The 20956-nt window shown below is 41.7% G+C and overlaps 1 protein-coding gene across 1 annotated transcript in view; it reads right to left on the bottom strand.

Annotated features, from left to right (window-relative positions):
- Nucleotides 1-10284, bottom strand: part of C4H12orf42 (chromosome 4 C12orf42 homolog) — a 284699-nt gene extending 274415 nt beyond the window's left edge. Inside the window, exon 1 of the mRNA XM_090043229.1 lies at nucleotides 10034-10284. Within this exon, the coding sequence (XP_089899355.1) occupies nucleotides 10034-10273 (240 nt within the window). The 5' untranslated portion in view covers nucleotides 10274-10284. The remainder of the gene's footprint in view (nucleotides 1-10033) is intronic.
- Nucleotides 10285-20956: the final 10672 nt, after the last annotated feature.

Genomic DNA, 20956 nt, shown 5'->3' with positions numbered 1-20956 from the left:
AAGATAAAATAAGGTAACTCCCCATGGCAGAGAATCAAGAGAGAGAGAGAAAGAGAAACAATAAGAGAGAAGCTGCAAAGTAGACAAATGCAACCTGCAAGGAAACCAGAAGTAGAAGGTGGGGGAGACAAAAAACAGAGAAAAAGAAGAAAAAACACTGTGAAAAAAATCAGAAAGGGAGATAAACAGGAGCAAGAGACCTTTAGACAGGTGGGAGTGAGAAAAGAAAAGAGCTAGGAAGCAGGGAGTCTTACACTGAGGATCACCCCACGCAGCTCCAAGCGAGCCCGGTTTGAGGCATCCAAAGTGGAAGGAAGGAAGAAAGGAAGGAAAAATATGATATATAGTTTTAACTTTTACTAGCATGCAACTTTCCAAATTTGCCAAGTCTTTTTGCAGACAGAAGCTTACTTGTGCTTCAAAGCAAAGCACAAAATACTATTCAGTGGATGTGTCTGCTTCGCACTGGAGTTTATTGTTCCGGTTCAGTGTTTACACATGTACCTGGACCACAGCACATTGAACCAGGCTGGCAAAGGGCCCCAAGGGTCAGCCTGCCAGTCCAGGGCTGTTCCAACCTGGCTGAATGTGCTACAGGGGAGCTGGCTGGGACACGAGGGTGCTTCAGTGTGGGGCTAGCTAGCAGGCAGCATCTACACGTGCGCTGCAGCAGAGTAAATATTCCACTGTAGAATACTGCTTGTATCTGGCAGTACTAGCCTGCAGTGGAGTTAATTAGTTTACTCTGGCCTACTAACGCCGCACGTGTAGACTGATGACACTTTACTGTAGAGCTAATTAGGCAGCTCCACAGTAGGCATGTCATGTATATTCACCCAGAGCTGCTTACATTTAAAGTGTCTAGGGAAGCTGCTGTGTGAAATAAGAGAAAAGAGAATTATTTGATGAAAAAGTACAAACCGCATTTTTAAACATCCTAACAACAATTGCTAATGCTGTTTGATCAACATGAGACACATTTAAAAAAAAACATTAAGACAGTTAGGAGCCAAAGTTTCATTTTCAGAAGTGACTTTTGTCACTAAAATGTCTACATCCCGTTGGCTTGGCTAAGTCACTTTTATTTATTCTATTTATTTATTTATTTATTAAGGATTTTGGCTAATTGCCATGCTTCCAAGGATGACATAACACACATACACCCATAATATAAATAAGTTTGAACAAAGTAACTGAACTACAAGTATTATCCTAAAAACAGAGCCCACCAACATCTAAACATTATTAATATAAATATAGTAGTAAATCAAGACATGAATCTATAATATTGTTGTACATAGATCCACAATTGAAACAATTAAATCAAGTCTAATGTTAAAATGTATCACTCATACCAGTAATAAAGGATATTTAACTCTAATCGCCTCAGCCTTGTAAGCGAAAATTGCGAGACAGTTTATTACATTTCGATCTGTTTGTTGTAAAAGCCAGATTAATTTCTCTCTGTTTGAGAAGTGTATCAGTTTCTGCAAGTACAGTAATAAATAGGTTCTCCTTATGTCATTATATGAAGAACATTCTGATACATAGTGGATAGTATCTTGCACAGCTCCTAGACAGACTGGGCAACGTCTTTTAGTCCTTGGAATGGAAAAATTGATGTCCAGCCAGAACAGCTGTGGGCATCTGTTCTGTCCTACATCTAGTTAAAGAGGATTGCCATTTATTAGTGAGTTCCAATTGATCTTTCTCACCCCCAATCTAATTTCCAAAGAGTATATAAAGGGGCAATGCAAGTAGCCCTAGCCACTGCAAAATCATTCTGCCTGGCAATATCTCGTATCTTCTGGAAAACCTGAACCTTTTCTATGGGGGAGAAAGATCTTTCATGATCTTTGAGATAGTATCCCATCCCAGAAAGTGTAAAAGTACAGGGAAAGAAAAGCTAGCCAGGGTGATTGGAGAGGAGGGGGATTATTAATATCTTCTATGTAGCATAATTTAAGCAAATGAGATGGTAAAAGGGGCAGGATTTTAAACCAAAATCCTGCCATTCTAATAATAATATTAGTTAAAATAGAATCCATTCCCATCTCTAAGCTCAGAAAAGAGGCAGGAATCGAGGGAGGAAGAGCCAGAAGAGCCCTAAGAAACTTGTTCTGAGGTATTTCTACATCATTGCTGCCCCCTACTTCAGCGCCATATACGATCTGAGAGGTAACTTTGGCTTTGTATGCTGATATAGGAGCTTGGACTGATCATCCTACTGTGATTTCATAAAATTTCTTCATAGCCACAGCTGACTGGGCTGCCTTAGTTTTCACTGAGTGAATATAATGTTTCCATGATGGAGAAGCTGTGACTAAGACACCCAAATATTTATAGGTTATAACAACTTCAAGTTTGGTTTCCTTCATATTCCATGGATATTTCATCACATGGCTTCCCCAATACATTATTTTGGATTTATCATAATTTATCTTTAAGTTATTTTGGCCACAAAGATGCTCAAAAGTTGTAATTGCTCTCTGTAAGCCAGCAGGAGTTCTTGACAGTATAACAGTGTCATCTGCATACATTAAAATAGAAATCAGGGTTGCTAATAATTTTGGGGGGTGAAAATGCACATCCTGCATATTTCCAATAATATCATTCGTGTAAAGATTAAATAACAAAGGGGACAAAATATATCTTTCTCTAACCCCTTTTTGTATGTGATTTTTTTATGTAAGTTCACCCTTCAAGCCCCACCTAACTTGGACCCATATGTCTTTATAATATTTTATCAATAAATGCAAAAGAGAAAAGTCAATCCCATAATTTATCAATTATTCCCCCAAAGTTTCTCCCAAAGTTTAATTCTATCAAAAACACTTGACAAATCTACAAATGCAATATACAATGCTGATTTGCGTATACTTATGTCTCAAAAAATGAAAAATAAATGTGTTATCAATAGTGATATATCCATCCCTAAATCTGGTCTGATGTTCATGTAATATGTTTTCCCCTTTTACCCATGCTATGAGATGATATAACAAATGGCACCCAAAAATTTTAACTGAAAGGGAGATGAGATTCTGGCTTATCTTTCAAAACTTTCTTGAAAAATCAGTACAATAATACTCCCTTTCCAGGAATCTGGGATTTGGCCCAATTCAATTATAGAGTTATAATTGTCCAAGATCAGAGTCCACCATTTGATGTTACCAGTGTAAACTTCCACTGGTATTGTATCTGGGCCTGGGGCTTTATTCTTCCGTTGTGCTTTGAGGAGACATGCTATTTGATCCTTTGTTACCCAATCCTTAATTGTATCAGTGTGGGGGGTTATTACCCCCTAAGATTACTATTTATTTGCTCCACAGAGGTAGTAAACCAATTGGAAAAATATTCTGCCCAACTGTCTGTGTTAATATTATTTTCAATGTTATAATTAAAATTAGCTGTTCCTTTTGATACAAGTAGCCAGAAGGTTTTACTGCCATGACACTTTTGAAAATGGGAATTAAGCTCCCATAGCTGTTTTAGAAAATGTTACTACAAGTCTTTATTCCTGAAAGACAACAAGGGAGACAATTTAAACTGGGGTGGGATGCAGCTACCCCTTCAGTGCCAACACCATTCCTGTGCTATAGTTCTTGAGACAGAAAGTCAAGATGCACTGTGTAACAGCAAAGGACTTAGCTAGGCAGAATGTAATCTGATCATGGCAGATTCTTCTCTCTACGCTGGTGAGGAGTATGATGGGGCCTTTAAAAAAACAGAAGGATCAAGACTTCAATTCCGTATCTAGTCCAAGGTAGGTCTTTCCCACAGCATACACTTTGGAAAGTTTCCTGGTCTTCACATGCATTCAATGCAGAGCTGCATTTGCAGTATTTCAAACTACCTTAGAGTAGACCATCTACAAGAAACGATTCATAAAATGCCCGATTTCAATGATGTAAATACTGCAGCATCTGAAGTTAGGCAAATACTGAAACAGATGCACATTTTCCCAAAAACTGCTTTGAAAATTCATATGGGCAGATGGTTATTAGTGGGCTGATTAAGTTGATGCCATCTGAGAATACATATTGCACTGTGACTATCCTCCTACACATATGCATACTTACAATGTTAACTAGAAATATAGTTATGTAACCTAGTGCTGTTTTGCAAAGATTTAGCAAATGTGCAGCTATTCATTTTATTTGTGTTCAGTTTATATTTGACTTTGATCCTCAGCAATTGAAATGTTGGTATATGTTCACAGATGTATGTATAAATACCGATACAGATTTAATCATGTGGACTGCTGTCCTACGCATCAAAAACATGCATCTGCATCAACAGGAGGACATTACACCTCAAAGAGTGTAAGTTGCCTACCCAAATTTGTTCTGTGTACATTGCTAAAATAAACTATCACTAAACAAATGAAACCACACATAACTAGTCCCCGTTCTGTGTTAAGCATAAATTGATAGATAAATTATCTGACACAAATAGAGGTTTCATTTCCTTACTACTGTGAAAAATTCCACCTAAGGGCAAAGCACCTGCAATGTGGAAGCAGTGACAGTTGTTTTATTTTACAAAGGTTCCATCTAATAATGGTTTAGTTGGACTACGATACAGGTAAGATTTCTTTGTAAATTAAAGTAGTATTGTAATCAACAAGAAAAAAAAACACATACTTGAAAGTACCAAGTAACTCAGATATTCATTACTAGCCATTAACCTGATTTTCTAATGAATATGACATTAGGCATTCATTAACAATCATTTGTGTTTATGTGGAACCGTGGCTGTATAATGAACATTGATAAATGAATGGAAGTGAAATGAGGGAATTTTGGACACTTACAAAGCAATTAACTTGTTTGGACTTAATTATATATTGAAAGCTAAATCAAGTACATTTGGAAAGCCACAAGGATATAGCCACAGTCTAAAGGTCCAAAGATACAAAAGAAAAGACAAGAAAAGAAAAGCTTTATTTCTTTTAAAATACCTTATAAGAAAGAGGCAGACATAAGTATGGTATTAATGACAAACAGAGTCCATTTCTAGCAAAAGAAATAGGATTGCAGCCTGCATGCTAATAAAGAACAAAGTTAATGAAAAGCAAAACAACTTAGCCAATAAAAAACCCCTGTAGTTAACAATGAATTGCAAACAGGTGGTGTACTAGGGGGTTAATATTTTTGTTTCTTAAAGAAAGGCTAGCACAAGTGCTCATGTACTTGAACATACGCTAATAAATGAAGCCACCTAGCAAACTAGATGTGAGAAATGAGTGAATATTGAAGCTTGTTTTACAGTTATCAGAGCGCATTCCCTCTAATGAGTTGGTAATATGATCTCCAGTCAGTTCTTGACCACATCATTTCTGCTCACTGTGGCCCCAATTCTGCAAACAGATGCAGTAATATGAACTCTTGCACCTGCAGGGAGGCCCATTAACTTCAATGGAACGCCATACAGACTCAGCGCATTTGTTTGCAGGATCAGTACCTATATTTCAACCATTAACAGTCAGTAATTAGGGGAGGCAAGTGGATCACTACTAGCAAATAATATGACAAGTTTGATTCAGTGGCTACAAGTTTTCTTGGGAGCATATATTCGTTTTCTTTCCCTTTGTCCTTACCCTCTTCCCTTCATCATGTCCCACTCGCACATGATGATCCACTCTCGATATCAAGATGCTTGATAGTGTATGACCACTGAAGCCCTTCACTATTCTGATTGACCACTGGTTCCAGTCCATACGGGCTATTGGAGACATGTCTCTTCTGCCCATTGTAAGGCAGGGCCATCACTAGGGTGCGGCTCTTTGGCTACCATTGCTGATGTAGTTTGCCAGCATCACAGAATGGCCCTTGAACCCACCAGACAGATCATGCAGCCTCTGTCTCTTTTCCTTTCGTAAGATCCAAACTGCTCCTCAGTTACATGGTCACTCTCTGACTTCTAACCCACCCACATTGTGCCAGTACCAGTAATCTGACTGCTTCAAATACCCACCCATGCATTTAACAGATAGGAAAGGATTCTCATCGTCATGCCATTAGGCCATTAAGTTTCTCTGCTTAAAGATGCACACAAAAAGTGAACAAGAATTTAGATCAAAAGATGTTTCAACATTTACTCGTAAAACATATCCACTAAACAAGATGCACAGAACAGAGCTCCTTCAAAATAAGATTGTTTTTCAGCTCAGATCAAATGTTTTGCTTCTGAGAATTAACAACAACCTTTGCCAAGGATGTGCACAATTTAAACAGCAATCTAAATTTCTACAGCATACCATAACAAGGAACTTCCCTTAAATAAAAGTTTTACATTGCATAGTTACTATAAAATGTACTTCCATAAACATGTGATTTGGTTATATAGAGAATGCAGTTTCATTTATTATACTATCCAAGATTACAGAATACCTCCAAAAAAGTAAAAGTAGCCTCTTCTGAGATTTATTTTAAAAAACTGGCTTAAATTCTCTGAGTATTGTTTTACTCCCTATTTTTGATACTTCTGCATGATCAAAGAATGCTGTTGGATTTAAAGAAGGAACCTGTACCTCCATAGGAAATCACAAATCCTTAACTAACATATGCTAACTTTTCTTCTGGGAACAAAAGAAAAATCTTTGTTTTCCCTTCACCAGCAAACATCAAGCAATCAAAGAAGAATCTTTTCAGCAACAAATGTTAGCAGGGAACTTCAGTTGTGTTTAATTAAGTTCTTCCGAAAGAAACTGCATGCTGTGGCACTGAAGAGGTTATCAGAGGTCAGATGCCTGCAATGACTTTGTGACCTCAAAAAGGCAAAATAAAAGGTAGTGGTATCCCTGCTGGTAAAATGGGCTTCCACCTTTGTTTCTCTCCCTTTCTGCTTTAATTTAATAGCAATCAGCACAATATGGCTGCTTTTCTTTTAACAATAGGATGGGCAGAAGTTAGATTTACAGCACTGCAAGGGGGAAGATAAGAAACAAGTGAAGCTCACTATGGTTCTTTATCTACAATAGGAACAGCACTTTGATACCCATAAATAACTTACAAATCTACTTAAGATTCATTGTTGTCAAAAGCAGACAGATGTGCACATTTTTTAATTCAGTATTACCTTCTGGAACTTCTCAAATGCACAACTGTTACACAAAATAATTACCTCTAAAATTAATCAGATGTATAAACCAGTGCTGAATAAATCATGCACTGTTAATGTCTCCTAATTGCTTAACACAAAGCTGTTATCACAGTGTGTGTATATACTATACTACACTATACGTTGTACTGATTATCTTAATTTATACATCTATGCAAATATACTATATACTATAGATATATAAATTAAAATAATCAATACAGCATATATAACCATTAATATTCTAAACAAATGCACTGGTAATATTGGTCTGAGGATCTTTGTACTCATATCATATTCCTCTTAGGGGCACCCAGGTGCATGATGAGAGCAGTTTTTGTCTTAGAATATTTAAATAATAAGTTGTATAATTGCAAAGATTAATACAGCATTATGATTTCAGAGCATCTATTCTTACATTGAAGCCCCAGTAACATACAGAAAGTGTTCATCATTCACGTTTCTATGATTGCCCCAGGAATTTAGTCTTTCTTGTTAGTGCTCTGAAGCTAAAACCGAACTGCTTATCCTCCAGACTTCTTTTAAATGATTTATATTAGAAGAACATCAGGCATGCAGTCATGTATCTATTATTTTCATGAGGAGATATCTTTTCCTTTGCTTAATTATGCTACTTGCTTAATAACTTCTGTGGACTTTTAAAACAATAGTTCACTACTTCACTTGTTACCCATCATGCTTCATCACTTTGACATCATCCCTGCATGGAGTTCCTTTCCACTGGACTTTTCAGTCCTGGAAAATTCACCAACAGCAAACTTGAGACCCACTACAAGGTGAGACAGGAAGGGAAGGAGATTGAAACAGCTCCTTAAGGGGCACTGGCAACAGAAGAAGGAAGCCTGAGTGAATAGTTTACCACATAGCCATAGAGGGTGGAGGGAAATTCTAGCTGTCATGAGAGCCCATGAAGTGTAGTGGCTGAACTATGCCAACCTCTAGGTTACAAGAAAGAGTGAGCAAAAGGGGGTCCTTCCTCTCTCAGGTCTTCAGAAAAAAATTATTAGGATATTAGGGGGGCAAGGGTAGAGCTTTGAAGCAAGTATTTTTCCCACAGTGTCTATTGGAGGAAACTCCTATTAAAATCAATATGAGTTTTGCTAGCACAAGGTGCACAGTATCAAGTGCTTCGAATGGTATATCAAGTTGCATACCTTTTATTTTTAATATTTTGAAAGATAAGAAACATTTTTAATCCTTTAATAAAACTATAGCATTTGATCCAATTCTGTCACAGAATTAAATCACACAAAGTCAGAATTGTTTGATGTCAGTGTACACATCTTGTCTCGGTCATTCATTTAACAATAAAGTAGACAGATAATTAGCTGTGTTAGTCTTAAATCAGGCAGAAGGCAGGGCCTCGTGGTACCCTAGAGACTAACACATTCAGAGGGAGTCTCTAAGGTGCCATTCTGCCCTGCCTTCTGCTTTAGCAATGAAGTGTAAGCACTTCTGCTTGCCAGCTTTAGCCATTAGAAAATACAGCTGCAATTCCAAAAGTAACATGACATAATATTCTCACACAACGTTTAAGAAGTGGGCACTTTTACACATGCTCCAATGTATTCTAATCACAATGGTCCAGCATGTTGCAGCATCTCATGTATTCAGCACCCCCACATTACAAAATGACAGCAGGGACACTTTAACAGAAGCTCATATAAGCTTTAGTGAAAGCACCCCTGCCACCATTTTGAAACATGAAACGCTGAATACATGAGATGCTGCGGGCATTTTAATTGCAGTGGCTCCCAAGAGTCACTCTAATTAAAATGCACCCCCCCCCCCGAGCACGTGTATAGCTATCACTTTTAGTAACAAGGGCTCACAGCTCAGTAGAATAAACCTGAAGGCTAAATTAGAAAAAAGAATCTGAAAAAAAAAGTTGCAAAGGACAAAAAGACAAAGTTACTGTCGGGGGGGGGGAGGGTACCCCCCATTGCAAATAAGCCCTTTCCTCCCTGTGCTTTAAATCTTGTCGTCTTCTGAAACTATAGTCATAAGGATTTAATCAATACTCAGAAAAATTACTTTCTAAAGCAAAACAATCCAAGGTCAACTGAAGATAAAAGCTATCATACAGTCTCTTAGTAATATCTTAATGCCAAGCTTCTTGTTTCACTTCTAGCCAAATCCAAATGACAAGAAAGAGTACAATATTTATTTTCCTTGGTAACATGCTGGGATACCAGAGTGTACACTCTAGCTGACTAGTCTAGTGTGTTTGTCCTCAGCTTGTTCCACATAATTCAGTTAAATACAGACAAGTGCCACATCTGGATTTGTTACCTAGGCAGCAAATAAACGTAGTCTGAAACCTCACAGCCAAACAAGCAGTAGGAAATTTTAACTAGTGACAAGCTATCCATTTATTAAATTCCACTAAAATAAAAACAAATTCAACTTTGCCTCAAATAAAATTAGATTACGTTGGAAAATTTCAACTTAAATTATAAATGTTATATAATGTAATGTTGAATTGAACACTGCTATCTAAATGCAACAATTGGGGAACACTTTAAAAATCTTATCACCATGTTTAAAACAAAACAATCAGCTAAAAGCATCTTCCTAATACCAATTCTATCACACAAGTTAATGCTAGAAGGCAACTGTTGTTCCTATATGTATTGGACAGCATGGTAGGCTTGTTTACAGAAAACATGTCTTCAAAAAGTTAAGCATGACAACAACTACAATCCACTTAAGTCAGAATGTTTGATCAACACTTTACATTGCACTAAATTTCAATATATAGGTTATCAAAAGTAGCTTTTCTGTGTGTTCATAATTAGTACTAGCTTTACATTCAACGCTACTTTCAAGCATTTTACAAATGCTGGCCTTTGTTTTGAATTAACTGACATTATAAGACAGCAAATTAACAAAATATTGGACTTGCACTCACCTGATTAAAAGCAGGGTTCTTTAATGCTAATTGCTTGAAAACATTCTCCTGGGAAGACAAGCAGGGCTGCCATGATGAACGGCTGGTTACTTTTAAAATTTTCTGACTCCCACCAAAATAATGCATCCTTTTTCTTCTCCAGCATATGAAGTCATTGATATATTTTGTGCCAGATTGATTTTTCCAGTTTGGTTGAGGAAACAGAATAGATGACTTTGCCTGTAATTCAAAGTTTTTCATGTTTGCAGCTTCGCTTCAAGACCAAAAGTTCAAAATCTTAGGGAAGAAGCAGAGAGCAGAAAAATAAATGTTAGCTTGAAAATTATCCACACAGTGCCTATGGTAACCAAGCGATTTTTCTCAGGTATTTTCAACAAGAGTATGAGCTCATCCTGTAAATGATAAACTAAAGGAGGAATGTACACGCTTGAGGCCTGAAAAAAGTCAAGGAATGCAGCCACACACATAAGAGCTAGTTGCAAGAAGTCTATAACAACATTAAGAAAACACTAACTTAAGTGTTGCATATTTGTAAAAAAAAGTTGTTCTGTCAGAGGTTTTGTGTTATTATCACTGGTCAAGACTAGAAGACAAAACACTTAAAGATGAAAATTGCAGTGGAATTAATCAAAAGCAACATTAGAAATCTGTCCTTTAGTGCTTTCCACTACTTTTGCTAATTCCTTCAGAACCAAATGGACTTCATAGCCTCTCTCTAAAGAAATTAATCAAACCTAAAACAGAATTCAAGGTTATTGGAGGGGAAGTGGGGGGGTTAATAAAAAAATACAACTCAACATATCTAAAATGACTTCCTGAAGTGATGAACCTGGTTCTGTGAGTAAATTCTGCAGCAATAATTATGTACTCAGCAACACTGGCCCCACTTCTGCAAAGACTGCAGACGTGCTCACCTTTAACACTAGCTTCTCCTGGATGTAATGTTAAGCACATGCATACGCCTTTGCAGGACTGGAGCTGTGAACTTTACAATGCATTTTATTGAAGGGAATATTATTAATGGGTACCAGCTGTATTAAAACAACACTGCTTTCCAAAAGTCTGGAGGAAAGGCAATGAGTTCCCACCTTCAGCAATACCCCCAGCTCACCATTCTTCCTGTAGCTTGTCTAATTGACAGCCCCTACACCCCTGCACAGATTTTGAGCCAAACAAAGATCTACAATGATCACCAAAAACTAAGTGACTGCAGCACTGATGCCTACACAGTGAGATGGGTGGCAAATTGGCTAGATGGTTGCACTCAGAGAGTGGTGGTGGACAGGTCATTTTTGACCTGCAGGGATGAGGGCAGTGAAGTCCCCCAGAGCTCAGACCTGGGGCCTGTACTGTTCAACAAGTTGTGGGGCAAGGTGGGCATGCTGGAGGGGAGGGACAGAATCCAGCTAGATCTAGACAAATTACAGGAGGTAGGCAAATGAGAATAGGATGAAATTCAATGCAGACAAGTGCAAGGCACTGCATCTAGGGAACCAGCAGCACACCTATAGGCTGGGGAACACCCTTTTTGTCAACACAGTGGCTGAAAGGGATCTTGGAGTCATTGTTGACTTCAGGATGGACATGAGCCGCCAATGTAAAGAGAAGCGGTCAGTAAGGGTAACTGCACCTTGTTGTGCATCTACAGATGCATCACTAGCAGATCCAGGGAGGTGATCCTTCCACTCTATGCAACACTGGTCAGGCCATAGTTGGAGTACTGTGTCCAGTTCTGGATGCCACACTTCAAGAGGGATGTGGCTAGCACTGAGTGGGTACAAAGGAGGGCCACTCACATGGTCAAGGGGCAGCGGGTCAGGCCCTACAAAGAGAGACTAAAGGGCCTGAAACTATTCAGCTTCCAAAAGAGAAGGCTGAGAGGGGATCTCATGGCCATTTACAAACTCACCAAGGGGGACCAGCAGGAATTGGGGGAGGCTCTCTTCCCCCGGGCACCACCCGGGGTTACTAGGAATAATGGCCACAAATTGTTAAAGAGAAGGTTCAGGATGGACATCAGCAGACATTACTTTAAAGTTAGGGCTGCCAGGCTCTGGAATGGGCTCGCAAGTAAGGTGGAACTCTCTCCTACCTTGGGGGTCTTCAAGAGGAGGTTGGAAAGATATTTGGCTGGGGTGATATAATCCCAGCACTCGTTCTTGCCGGGGGTTGGACCTGATGATCTGTTTAGGTCCCTTCCAACCCTAAGCACTATGATACTATAAGACAGGGTCTGGAAACATGAGAGAGACAAGATCCATGAAAGCACATAAACCAGAGCACGTATATATGGATGGAAGAGAAAAGGCAATCTAACTTTGATTTTTTTGTTATTAAATTGGGACAGTTGGATTGATTCCCTCTTACAGAGGAGGATCTGTGAAGGACAAGATGCCAATTCAGCAGGTAAATGAGCTCTGAGTATTGCTCTGGTAGTTTTTTATAGGGTAGAGTGCTCCTAGATTCCTTGTCAGCCTTGCAATTATGGTCTAAATGCTGGGGAACTGCAAATTATATCCCAGTCTATAAACTAACTATTAAATTGGTTAAAGAGTGCTAAAGAGAGAAAAAAATGTCTCATTGCTAATATGTTAGCTTGAGACTCTGGAGATCTGCGTTTAATTCCAGTCCTAGTGAGAGCAGTACAAGATCACACAAAGAGTCTGTCTAATCTGTGTCTTATCTCCCCATTTATAAGATAGGAAAAATAATGCTCTTCCCCTCCATCCCCCTGCTCCATCTTTGTTCAGTCTTATGTATTTGCATTATTATAATGGCGTGGAAAATATTTTTTGCTACATGTAACAGGAACAATCGACCCTAATCTTGATCAAGGTCACTTGGCAGTAGAATAAGACAAATAAAACAAAGAAAAGAAAAGAAAACAACACCATTAAAAACTATGGACCTGGTTTACCTCATGTAAATGAAACTATGCACAGGACTGCACTTAAATATCAAGAAATAGACTTTAAGACTAGGGACAGACATTCAAAAAGCCTGAGCCTGAACTGATTCAATCCTTGCAGTTTGGTTAATCTAACCTGCCTAGGTTGAATCAATTTGCAACTGCACAGACATTCCCTGTGGACTGAGGAAATGCAGACACATGCTCACAGTGGCTCAGACTAGAAACTGGGGGGTGCTAGAGCAGCCCTCCCTTCCTGTCTATCGTGCTGAGCTAAGCAGGAACATGGCCAGGCCCCAGCAGGTCACTCTGATCTAGGTAGGTATAAACCACTACTCTGCCTGCACAGTCTCGGCTTTTCCCCACTCACTGCTCAAGGGGCAGGAGGGTTGCCAGTCCCCAGGCTAGCACTCTGAGGCAAAGTGGGGAGGGGGAGGGAGGACTGCTTGTGCACAGTGCATGCATCTGCTGATGATACTAAGCTTTTCAATCTCCCTCTCCCACTTCTTTATACTGGCTAGGAACAGACATTCAAAAAGCCTGAGCCTGAATTGATTCAATCTTTGCAGGCTGGCCTAACCTGGCTAGACTGAACTGGTTTGTATCTGGACAGACATTCTCTCTGGACTGAGGAAGTTCAGACACGTGCCTGGAGTGGCTCAGGCGAGAAGCGGGGGGGCGCTAGAGCAGCCCTCCCTTCCCTTCTACAGGGAGCTGGGCTGAGAGGTGGAGGAGCATGGCCAGGCCCCAGCAGGACTCTCTCATTAGGGAGGTCTGCCTGCATGGCCCCAGACTTTTCCCTGCTGGCTGCTCAAGGGGAAGGAGTGTTGCCAGCCCCCAACCCCAGGCTAACACTGTGAGGCAAGGTGGGGTGTGCAGTGCATGCATCTATTGATGATACAGAGATTTTCAATCACCCTCCCTGCTTTGTCATACTGTCTGCAGCAAACTAACAGAAGAGCAACTTCTTAAACAGCTTACCAGTTGATTAGCTCCAAAAGCCCTAAGTAGTCACTGTTATGTCTGCCTGCCCCAGTAAATTTGGAGAGAGACACACAGAGACATCTCTCGGTATTAGCTAGCATACCACATGCTGGCTACAGTCCCTACTGTGGCAGGGTGGACGAAGGGATCTCTCCTTAAGCAGTGAGTGGTGAGAGGGGGAGGAAAGGGCGGCACAAGGAAGTCAGCAGACCCTGCTGTGCCTGCAAGTCTGTGCTGAACTCTACCCAGGGAACAGAGGGGAGGGGCCAGCCCTGCTGTGGAGCAGAGGGCCCCGCCCAGCCCAGACAGCATGCTGAGATGCGAGGGGATTCTGATTTAACTTAAACCAGCAAGGGGTCTGGGACAGACATTGCATAAACCAGTTGAAGCCAAATCAGTTGAGTTTGATACTACATTCAACCAGATTCATCTCAAACTGGTTTCAACCATTTTGAAACTGGTTTATATGCACTGTACATCTGTTCTGTTACAGGTTTAAACTAGTTTCTGATCACAGTCTTGTCTGCCTTTGTTTGGTCCTAGTGAAACTGGAGACACACACCCACAGGCAACTTTCAGCATTAGCTAGCATACCACATGCCAGCTAGGGTCCACGCTGTGGGAGATGGGAGGGAGGGAAGGGGGATCCCTGCTTGAGCAGTGAGTGATGGGTGAGGGAGGGAAGGGGAGAGAGCCAGGCAGACCCTGCTGTGCCTGTAGTCTCTGCCAAAGCTCTGGCTAGGAAGCAGAGGGGTGGGCCAGTCCTGCTGTCTGGAACAGACAGCACAGCATAGCACAGGGCTGCAAAGCATCTGGGATGCTGGGTTATTCTGGATTAACTTAAACCAGGAAGGGGTCTGGGACAGACATTACATAAACCAGTTTAACCCAAAATAGTTAATTCTGATACTACATTTAACCATGTTTATCTTAAACCAGTTTCAGCCATTTTGAAACTGGTTTATGTGCACTGAACTTCTGTTCTGTTACAGGTTTAAACCAGTTTCTGATCACTTAAACCAGTTTATGTGTAATGTCTGTCCCTAGCCTAAGTAACCTACATGCAACAATATGAAAAAGGAGTGAGAAAGGATTTTATCACAGAGGGTGCCTGTAGACATGCAGCAAGGCTGCTCTGCTGCATTGTAATTACAGCACATTAAAGCAGACTTAATTAATCAAGCCTGGTGGAGCATGGTAATTGCTGTGCTCCAGCAGACTAGAGGATCATGTGTATCAGCATCCCCACACTGAAAAATGTTGGCGGGGGTATTTTAACTAAAGTTCATTTGATGAGCTTTAGTAAAAGTCCCCCCACTGCAATATTTCAGGACAAGGATGCTAATACTTTAATTACAGCAGCTCCAAGGGCCACTCTAATTAAAGATCCCCCCACCAGAACCCTCACCCACAAGCACATATGTAAATATCCTAAGTTTGCATGCAATTTTTGAGGGGAAAAAAACTGATTTACAAAGGTCTTTGCACTGTATATTATAAAACCTAAAATCTTTGTTCCATAGTATTATGGGTCAGCAAGAGTCACTTTACCCCCAGTGTTGAATACAAAAAGGCATTACAGTCCCAAGATGTAAGGCCTTTGATTCTGGAGAAGGTAAAAAAGGCATCTTCAATACCAAGTATTATCTTATTTACATCTCAGGTCTTATTTCTGCAAGCTACTCTAATGAAGTCATTGGAACTTCAACCTAGGGTTAGAGTCCACCCATACAATGTATTTTGTAACCTGGAGGCCTACATTATTAGTAACAATAGATCCTTAATGGTTGAAAATCAGTGTTCCTCTACTGACATCAAGGACTGCATCCACATGAGGAGGAATGCATAGTTTGTGGCACCTCGAGGCCTTTTGAGGTGCTGCAAAACACATGCAGAGCACATTACTCTAACAAAATTAGATACTGGGATAGTGGCTCAGCTCACGTGGCTGCAGCATGCACAACCTGAAACTGGATCCTGGCCAGCTAGAGCCACGCTCTGGCTACTGGCCACACACCACGTGCCTGGATGGCTGCTGCAGCCCCAGGAGACCCCCAAGACCCCAGGTAAGACTGCTGTGGCCAGCCCAAGTACTGGCCCATCTCCCCTACTCGACCCCAGCCTCCCCAACTACCTGTTGCGTGCCAGACTTCATGTGCAGGGTCATGCCCAAGGACAAGTATTTGTCCCTGGGGAAACATAAGTTCCCACACATGGGGATATACCCAGTGGGTCTACACTAATTTATCTAGTCCATAATGTTATTTATAAAAATCTTGGGTCTTCACTATCTTTATGGTGATTACAAAGTCATTTAATACTTATTTTCTAGCGCTACATGGGCCAGTGTGCAAGCTCTAGTCATACTGCAGGAAGAAAGACTTCTTTGTTCTATCTTTTTAGTTTTGTTAATTCCTATTTTATTTAACAATGTGCCTGTGAAAGAATTCCTCTAGATAAAGGTTTTTGAGTGGTTTATTTTTAAATTGGCATAAGAGTATTACATTTATAGTGTTTTTATTCAAATCAAGCTCAGAGGTAGTTTTAACATAAAATACCTCATAGATTCTGGAATTATTATTTCCTGTTTTAAATGATGATTCACAAAGACTTAGAATAGGTGGTGTTAATTCCAAGAGTCCTACACAGAGCAAAACAGAAAAATAATTAAAACCAAGCAATTATGGCACAGAAACAACTAAATAATTACTTAGAAGATAATTTCTAATCATAGTTGTTATATTCACTGGAGATGGGATTTTGAAAGGTTCTCAGCATTGGCCTAAATCCAACAAAACCAAAACCAGCCACTTCTTAAAATCCCACCCTAAAAACTTGATCCAAAGCTTATTAAAGTTAATGGAATGACTTATTGCCATCACTGGCCTATGGATCATGTCCCTGATCCTTTGAAGCTCAGTCATAACAGTACAGTAATCCTTAGGCACAACTGCAGTAGAAGTGCTTCTATGCAGGTAAGAATTGCAATTGCCAAAGGTTCATGCCAAATGTCTCCATCTTGAGCAAACCAGCCTACAAAAGGTATTTGGTTCATCCAGTCATTGCATTTTCTATAAAACTGCACAACCAGGCCTAAGAAAGAGTTTGGGAATAATATCATGCCCTTCCAGAAAGAAGCCTATAGTACTTCTTAAAAGACATGGTTAGAAGGAAGAGAGCTAATCTCTCTTTTCCTCAGTTCTCATCCCCACCTGGTTACCAATAGATTTGGTTAGGAATTTACTAACAGGAAGTTTTTCTTGTTTGAAAGCAATAATTAATTTAAACTTTTCACAGAAAAGTGTCTATTTTAACAAAAATTTTCCTGGAAAGGTTTCTCATTCCCAAAGGATCTCTCAGGTCAAACAGGAGAGAACAACCCACAAGTAGCATCAAAGCCCAGTGGTGTGGGCATTGACTTGGAACTTGGGAGACCCAAATCAAGCTGTTATGCTGCCTGATTCAGTCTCATTCTCTGGCTCTATCAACATTTATTAACTTATAAAAAGTAGAACAGTTTCCACTGGAGACATTGAGAAGGAGAAAAACTGATTCTGTAGCCTGGTGGTGGGGGCCCTCACCTGCACTGTGGGAGATTGAGGGTTGCCTACATAGCAAAATGCAGTGTCACGTAGGGACACACAAGCTGGAGCTGAAAAACTAGCTCAGATACCAGAACCAGTGTAGCTCTGTTAGCCCTGCTGAGAAGCAGGGTATATTAGTCTGGATGGAAAGCCACACTAACAGGCATGTCCACACAAGAGCACAGGTGTGTATTGCAGCGTCTCAAAGCCCTTTAAGATGCTGCAAACGGCACGTGCAGGAACAAAAAAAAAAGTTCAAGACCTGATCTCCACCTGGTTGAGAGAACCATTCCCATTTGGCAGGGACACTGCCTGCCAGGCGCATGGTGATTGTGAGTGTGCTGACCCCTTATGGCTGAGAGAGCCATCCCCACTTGGTAGTGACACTGCCTGCCACGTAGCTGGCAGGCAGCACCCTGCTGAGCAGGGGCAGCTCTCCCAGCCATGTGGGAATCAAGACACTCCAGGTGGGAGGCAGACAGTGGCAGACAGCCACATGGAGATTGGGACCAGCCCCTGTATCCCCTGCCAGCCCCAGGGCTGGCTCCCAGGGGAACCTGGAGCTCCCTCTGGCTGCTACAGAGGGGCACAGCAGAGCAGAAGCAGCCTTGGACTGGGCCGCTCTTGTCAGGTGCAAATTCACATGCATTAATTGCATGTACAGATGTTCCCACGGTGTATTATTTTATTTATTAGATTTATATGCCACCTTTCCCAAAGAAGGCTCAGGGCACCTTGCAGTAAGAGAACAACATAATTTATAAAACAGAATGAACACAAGAAACAAACCAATGTATAACACAAAGTAGAGTACCACAGTAAACCAGAACCCCTCCACCCCCAAACAATATCCCAGTCTAACTTGTTTGCTTAAGTGTCTGTCAGAAAGTCTTACAGCACTTCTCAAAGATGTCCAGGCTTGGGCTCTGACAGGCCTCAAGGGAAAAAGAGTCCCAAAATCCATACCTCCTCCACCTGGCCCCACACGCTGGGATTGGGGCCCCAGGGCCTCATGCCACCTCCACCCAGGCCCATGTGCCAGAATCAGAGCCCAGGGACCCTACACTGCCTCTTCCAGGCTCTATATGTTAGGATAAGGGCCCAGGGACCCTGTGCCACCCCCATCAACCAGGCTTGGGACTCTGGGATGCCACACAGCAGGATCAGGCCCTGCACCACCCTGCATGCTGGATTTAGCCTACAGGGCCACAGCCCATCAGAACTCCCCACAGGCACATGGGGAACCCCAGGGGTCAGATGACAAGGCACCAGGGACCAGATATGGCCCGCAAACCTGGGGTTGAGCATCCCTATCCAGACAGTTTATGTCAAAACTAACACCTTGAATTGTGCATAGAAAGCTGTTGGAAGCCAATGCCAATTCTGGAGCATTAAAGTTATGTCTTCCTGGTGACCCACCCCTACATGGCCAGATCCAGAATTTTATGAAGGGGGGGTATAAGAGGGGCAACTAGTGCTAAAAGTAAGGATGCACTCCTTCCAAAGGTGCACCTGTGTTGACTTTTTTTAAAGTCCCCAGAATAGGTAAGAATTCCATCTCCCCACTATCCGTGTCCCTGACCTCGGCATTCCTTCCCCTCCCTCCTCTTTTTGCCCGGGAGCAAGCACAGAGCAGGGAACCCACCTGCTACCACCATTACTGTCTCTTGCTGAACCCAGCTGCAAGTAGCTCTGGAACCCCTTCCCAACAACCCTCCCAAACCACACCTCTCCCAATCCATTTCATCCCACTGGGTTAACAGGGAATGCCCAGGGGATGGGGTAGACAGGAAGAGCCCACCCACTGCCACCGCCACTGTTCCTGGCTTAAGTGGGGCAGGAGTGGCTTTGAATCGCACACCCCTGCCCCCTCAAATCAGCCAGGGATGCTGAGGACATCAGCAGCAATGATCAGGGAACAGAGTAAATAGAAGGGGAGTAAATCATCAGTGTACTAATGGCACCTCACTCAAAATCTCTGCACAATCCCGCCCAGTAGTTTCATACACACTGAACAGGAGGGAGAACAAGATGGAGTCCTGCTGACCCACATAGGAAAGGTCCCAAGTGGATGACAATCTTTTACCAACCACTGCCCTCTGGGACTTCTTTGCTAGGAAAAAGCAGAACCAATTCAAAGCAGTGCCACAAATACCCACCAGGTAAACATTTTATCAACACACCATGGTCAACTGCATCAAAGCCATTAAAAGTTCTAGTAAAATCAACAGGCCAAAATTTCTCTTGTTGATCTCCAAGTGAATATTGTCAAATCAAGGCCACAAGCATAGTCTCTGTGCTGTATCCAAGACAAAATATCCATCCTCCCACTTTACTCAGCCTTAGTGAGGCAACAGCTGGAGTACTGCATCCAGTTTTGGGCCCCCCACTTCAGGAGAGACATGGATAAACTTGAGAGAGTCCAAAGGAGAGCCACCCGCATGATCAAAGGCCAAGAGGGCAAACCTTATGAGGAGAGGCTGAGGGACTTCGGACTCTTCAGCCTGGAGAAGAGAAGGCTCAGGGGGTTCTTGGTGGCAGCCTACAAGTATAAAAAGGGGGGTGCATCAGGACCTGGGAGAACAGTTGCTCACCAGGGCTCCCCAAGGGATAACAAGGTCTAGTAGCCACAAACTCCTGGAAGGCCAATTTAGACTGGACATAAGAAAAAACTTCTTTACAGTCCGTGTGCCCAGGGTCTGGAACAGACTCCCCCCAGAGGTGGTGCAAGCACCTACTATGGACTCATTCGAAAGGCGTCTGGATGTTTAAACTTGCTGGGATCATTTGACCCCAGCAGACTTGCTGCCTATGGCAAGGGGGCTGGACTCAATCTCACGAGGTCCCTTTCAGCCCCTAATGTCTATGAAATCTATGAAAAACCAAACCAACAAGGGTCCAGGAATCAAATAGCATCTAGAAGTACACAGAGCTGTTGGGTGACCACCCCTTTTGGGGGGGGAAGGTCACTGAATGGAAGTTGAAGACATGGTAATAATGCCTGTGGAATCAGTATCAAGTGATGAGATGGACAATCACAGACTTAAAAGTGTCCAGCACTATGTCCTCCCAAATGCCCTCCCTGCTAGTAATAGCCTCCATTTTACCCAACTAGCTTTTACAAACCAGGACAGGCACAGGTCTAAATCACAACTGGTCACCCACACACCCATAAATACGGCGTTTACATCAGAAGGTGACAATCATTTAAACTGATCCATATAAAAACAACCAGACCGAGGTTCTCCATCCCCAAATGCTGACTGCAGCAGAAGTGGAGGTCCCCCAGCTCTGCCAGATTCTGCTTGCAAAGTAGGCAGCAAACTCATTGCAGAAGACTATAAAAGACTTGGTTTCCAGGCAGAGATAAACCAGATTAACCAAGCCATTCACCACCCAAAACAGTTCAGGTGGATGACACTTGGCTGATGTAACGGCAGTGGGAAA

This window comes from Crocodylus siamensis, chromosome 4 (genome assembly GCF_052110815.1).
Source record: "Crocodylus siamensis isolate JL-2025a chromosome 4, ASM5211081v1, whole genome shotgun sequence".
Classification (NCBI taxonomy): domain Eukaryota; kingdom Metazoa; phylum Chordata; order Crocodylia; family Crocodylidae; genus Crocodylus; species Crocodylus siamensis.
The sequence above is the reverse complement of the archived record's forward strand: the minus strand, read 5'-3'. Positions and strand labels throughout refer to the sequence as shown.